This window comes from Gymnoscopelus braueri (genome assembly GCF_963280865.1).
Source record: "Gymnoscopelus braueri genome assembly, chromosome: 22".
In the NCBI taxonomy this organism is placed as follows: domain Eukaryota; kingdom Metazoa; phylum Chordata; class Actinopteri; order Myctophiformes; family Myctophidae; genus Gymnoscopelus; species Gymnoscopelus braueri.
The window spans coordinates 37269272-37274271 of record NC_137624.1 but is presented as its reverse complement, the minus strand read 5'-3'; the positions used below and the strand labels follow the sequence as shown (position 1 = coordinate 37274271).

At 44.6% G+C, this 5000-nt stretch overlaps 1 protein-coding gene across 1 annotated transcript in view; it reads left to right on the top strand.

Moving 5' to 3' along the window:
• Positions 1–2519: 2519 nt before the first annotated feature.
• cntfr (ciliary neurotrophic factor receptor) overlaps positions 2520–5000 on the top strand; it is a gene marked incomplete at its 5' end in the record, with an annotated part of 31359 nt that continues 28878 nt past the window's right edge. Inside the window, 2 exons of the mRNA XM_080420335.1 lie at positions 2520–2566; positions 2744–2817. Coding sequence (XP_080276461.1) covers positions 2520–2566; positions 2744–2817 — 121 coding nt within the window. The remainder of the gene's footprint in view (positions 2567–2743; positions 2818–5000) is intronic.

Here is a 5000-nt window from a genome sequence, read left to right as displayed (position 1 = left end):
AAAGTTCCTGTCGACCATTGAAGGAGATTAGGGGCTTGAATCCTCCGCGGTTCATCTGGCTTTGCTAAGTGTCTTCCATACAAGTGCAATTTGCCATGTTCATGGGAGGTGAAGCCAGGCTGGGAGGCCAATCTCCGGCTATCTCTGCGCCATGCAGCAACTATTACCACAGGCTCGGGTGGTGCCTGTTAGTGGTTAGTAGTAGTAATAGGTGAACAGTGAGGTGAACAGTGAGGTGAATAGTGTGAAGACACTTACATCTTCCCGGTGGGGCTTCCTCATTGGCGAGTGAGCCAAGCATGCAGTGACGAGAGACTACACAGAAATGTGTGGAGGGGATTTGAGAACTGGCATAATGGCCAAATTGGGAGAAAAAAGGGATGGAGAAAATAATTGGCTACTCTTAATTAAAAAGAGAAAGAAAAAAAAGCGAGAAATATATTTTTCTGAGTTGATTTATGTTCATTTAATGACCAGAGTGCCCCAGGGCTCTATAATAGGCCCCCCTCCTGTTTTTTTGGGTTCTGTTGCGAGCATGCAGCCGAGCAGCTGATCAGTCAGTCTGTGAAAAATGAAAAAAATACATTATAAAGGGACCACCAGCCTGACTGGATGAGTCCTCTATGTCTGCTTTGCACTCAGCATACAGCACAGTGAGCTGCACAGGGCTCATGAAATAATCCCATATTTTGACAGCAATTGCAGTTTTGCCGTCTGCAGTAAACCGAGGACAAAAAGATAAATGTCAGTAGGAGTACAATCTCATTATCAACTTTGTTTTGTGAAATGTGGTCGTCCAGCAGACCATAGATCACACGGATAAGAACTATGGCAAAATAATCATCCAAAAATCATTGTGCAAAGGAGTTAATAATAAGATATAGGCTATGTAACTAAAGTGCACAATGTCATGATATTTAATAGGAGAAAATGATGCTTGTTTTGAATTCCCTTTCATAATAATACTCTGGGCAAATAATACATAATTTATTTTATTTTTATTCCTCTGTGAAGTATACATTTTTAGTTTCATATAATGAGCGAAGCTCGTCCTGCACGGTCAACAAAGCATATCCTCGGGACAGCTTAGTGCCAGTGTTAGACCAAAATATTTGACCATCCATCTTCCACCCTCCAGTGCTCCAGATGGTCCATGGCTGAGCTTGGTCTCCAAGACACTGAAATGAATTTGGGATGGCTTCTATTGGCCCAAGTTTTGGGACCAGGGGGCAGGCAGGGGGGGGTTTGTGGAGAAGATTGCATGCCTCCCCCCACTATTCAGCTGAGCAGTCTGGCTACCCCTGCACACAATTTGAGTATTGGGTGCTTTTCGTCGATCTGCTGTCTGCTCTGTCCCTGAGTGAGGGGAATGGCCCTTTCACGCTGCTGAACGCGACAACAAGACCACTAAAGCTATCCACAAGTTTCCTAGGGCGTTGTGGGCATCACTCCTGTCGATTTGCCATCCTGATACCTGATCAAATCGACAGGAAGTGATGCCCACAAACGCCCTAGGAAACTTGTGGATAGGAAAACCATCAACTGCTGCGCCAGGTCACTATAGTAGATTGGTGTTTAGACTACATAACAGTAGAAGAATGATTTTCCCTCAAGTAGACAGTCAGAAAATTACATTTGGCATTCTTGGTCTTCATCAGAGCAGCTTATAATTGTCAACTAACGACACATTAACACATCGACCGCCAGAGGTTAATCTCATAATGTACTCACCAGTGCCAAGGTGTTTTTGTTGTTTTTTTGTTTTTTCATGTCGCCATAGATCTTGTTAAAATCCTTAAGATTGAGATTGAGCCGGTCTGTTTACATCCGCGAGATCTCCTGTATCTCCCAGTGAAGATCGCGTGTCAAACGGGGCATCCATGTTGTAGTTAGAGCGGATTACGTTAAACAGTGAAATGCGAGGAGAAAAAACTACAGGAAGAGAATTGAGTTTCAGTTTCGTCTGTAGAACGAGGGCGGCGTGATCGTCAAAACCGGATCCCAAATAATTCCGTTTCCGGTCATCAAACCGGAAACGGAAGTGGATCAAAAAAATTCCGAAAGTGCACCCGGACCGCGCATGCGCGAAAAAGACCGTGGACCGTAGGGCTACGGTCTCGGCGCTTAACAGTTGGATTTAACGGACCGTAGGACTACGTTCTTGGCGGTTAATGTGTTAAAAGTCCTGAGTTTTATTAAACTCAGAACGACGAGGGTACAAATGTAACCGTCTGGCCACGCCCACTATTAATGTCAGGATGGAAGGGAAGTTCGCACACTGGAGCTCCCAGTAAGAACATTTACTTTTAGTGCTACCGGGAGCTACAGTGTGCGAACTTCCCTTCCTTTCCTTTCCAATACGTACTTCCTAAAAGTACGTATTGTTGTTCAGCACCTGAACATTTTTTTGTTGGGATGTGCGTGCTTCCCTCTGGACTCTATTTCCACCATTAATGTCACCCCACTTCGTTTATGAATCCAAAGCTACCGCGGCAGCTAAACGTAACGACCATAGCTGAATGGTTAGTGAGCCCGCCTTGGACTCCGGAGGTCCTGGAGGTCCCAGGTACGATTCCAGCCCTCAGCGATGTGCCGAAGCGTCTCTGAGCAAGACACTTAACCCCTAACTGCTCCCCCTCTGCGCTCCTCTGTGGGCAGCACTCACCTGGGTGAAGCTAAAAAAAACTGAAGTTCCCCCGTGGGATATGATAGGTATGAAATAAATACATAATCAAACTGCCAGAGAGGAGCTCCACAGTGACCAGGGGCACGACTTTGAAGCCAGGTGTCTGTCAGCGCGGCCGGGGGATGAAGAAGGCAAGAACTACCCCTCTACACCCCCAAATTGACGGGTTCGTAGACAGGTTAATCGCACCCTGGCTCCCCCAGCTCCCCGTCCTGTCAGACCGACAACAGCTAAGATTGGGACCCCCACTTGCCCCCGGGTCCTGTGGGCTTTACAGAACCACAGTTCACACCAGCCGGCTGAATTGAGAATGGCAGTTTTCAGGGCCTGTGGCGTGAAACCTGAGAGAAGAGACAATTTGTAGAAGATCTGAGGGCCCTCCAATTTGAAACGTTTGTGAAAAAGCCTGTTGCAGCTGTAGGAGCATTTCAGATGTGTATAATGTCCTCCAAGTTTTTTATTTTTTTATATGGAGGCGCTGACTGCTTGTATAATTTTCTGAATGTTGTCAGTGAAGAAAAAAGACAAATTCATTGCAGGCCCTGTTGGATAGAAGTTCAGAGGCTACTGACACAATAACAGGATTTGTTAGCCTTGTTGACAGTAGCAACAACAAGGCATATGTGCGTTATTATTGTTTTGACGATGATGTCAGAGTATAGGACTGCCGTTCATTTCTCAGCTCCAAATGATAATGTGAAGTTTGTGTCTTTTTTAAACGTGCTATCTAAATAACGTTAGGTTTGTGGTCAAGCAAACAGTATTATGTCTAAATAACATAACAAGTAACCAACATAATATATCACTAGCATCTACAAACAAAACAAAAAGGGCAACAAGAAGTGATACAAAGAATGTGTGGAGGGCTGGGGGGGGATCAGATAGAGTCTGAAGAGGTTAGTTATCTAACTGCAGGGGAAAAAATGGGGAGTGAGTGTGCAGTCTTGACTGAGAGAGGGAGAGGTCATTCCACAGCTTTGGGAGCCAGGAGGAGAAGAGTCTAGGACACTGGGAGGCTTTAGTAGCAAGGCTGTTTTAGGGAAGGAGGATGAACAGACTTCCTGTGTTAGCTGATCTAAGTGAGTGGTAAGGGGTGTGTAGGGATCGAACATGACCCGAAGGAAGGGGGGGTGCCCATGCCCTCGATTGGCTTGTAGGTTATCATCCACCCAGTGTTTGAATTGGATGCGGAGCAGCGAGGGAAGGGGAACGCATAAAGGGGGCAGACGTGAACATTTCGGGAGGTCGAAGGCCAAGACGTGCCGAGGCATTCTGGATCAGTTGAAGGGGGTTTGAGTGAGCATGCAAGGAGTTATAGTAGTAGCATAGTATAGTAGTACTACTCACGCTAGAAGTATGATTGTAGTACTAATACTAGTAGCAGTAGTAATAGTATTATAGTAATACTATTAGTAGTAGTAGTGTGGAAGTACTAATAGTAGTAGTTGTTGTAGTATCAGGAGTAGTAGGAGTAGGAGTTGTATAGCAGTAGTAGTAATAGTAATAGTGGGGAAAAAATGTCTGTGTGTGTGTGTGTGTGTGTGTGTGTGTGTGTGTGTGTGTGTGTGTGTGTGTGTGTGTGTGTGTGTGTGTGCGTGCGTGCGTGTGCGTGTGTGTGTGTGTGTGTGTGTGTGCGTGTGCGTCACACCCAAAACTTGACCCATAAGATTCTGTGACTCTGTGCTGCCGTCGCTATTCGGGAAGCCAATAGAGATGTATTTTGTTTGTATGTGTTGTTGCTGCTAACGCAGGCAGCATGTTAGCTAATACCCCCCAATAAATCTGTCTTGAGAGATTACCCCCCAATAAACCATCAACATATCCTCTCTCTTTGCTCTGCCCCACTGTTAAAGAATATAGTACTATAATTTTGGTGGTTGCAAGAGATAATAACAATGATGATGATGATGTTCATAATATCTATATCTATATCTATATCTATATCTATATCTATATCTATATCTATATCTATATCTATATATATCCATTATATTTACAACTATGAATAAAATCACAAATGCAAAATACATTACCTATAATACCTATGAAATAAAAATAACCTTGGGATATTTCAGCGAGAGATAGAGAGAGAAAAGAAAGATGAGTAGGTCCTCATTAAAATGCAGAGACCAGATAAGGAGGGAGACGGAGAGAGACAGGGAGAGAGAGGGAGAGAGAGAGGGGATCCTTCCTGTGAAATCTGAGATGGAGAAAGGGGGAAACTTGACACAACATGAACAAAGGATGATGGAGGAAGAGAAGAGAAGAGAAGAGAAGAGAAGAGAAGAGAAGAGAAGAGAAGAGAAGAGAAGAG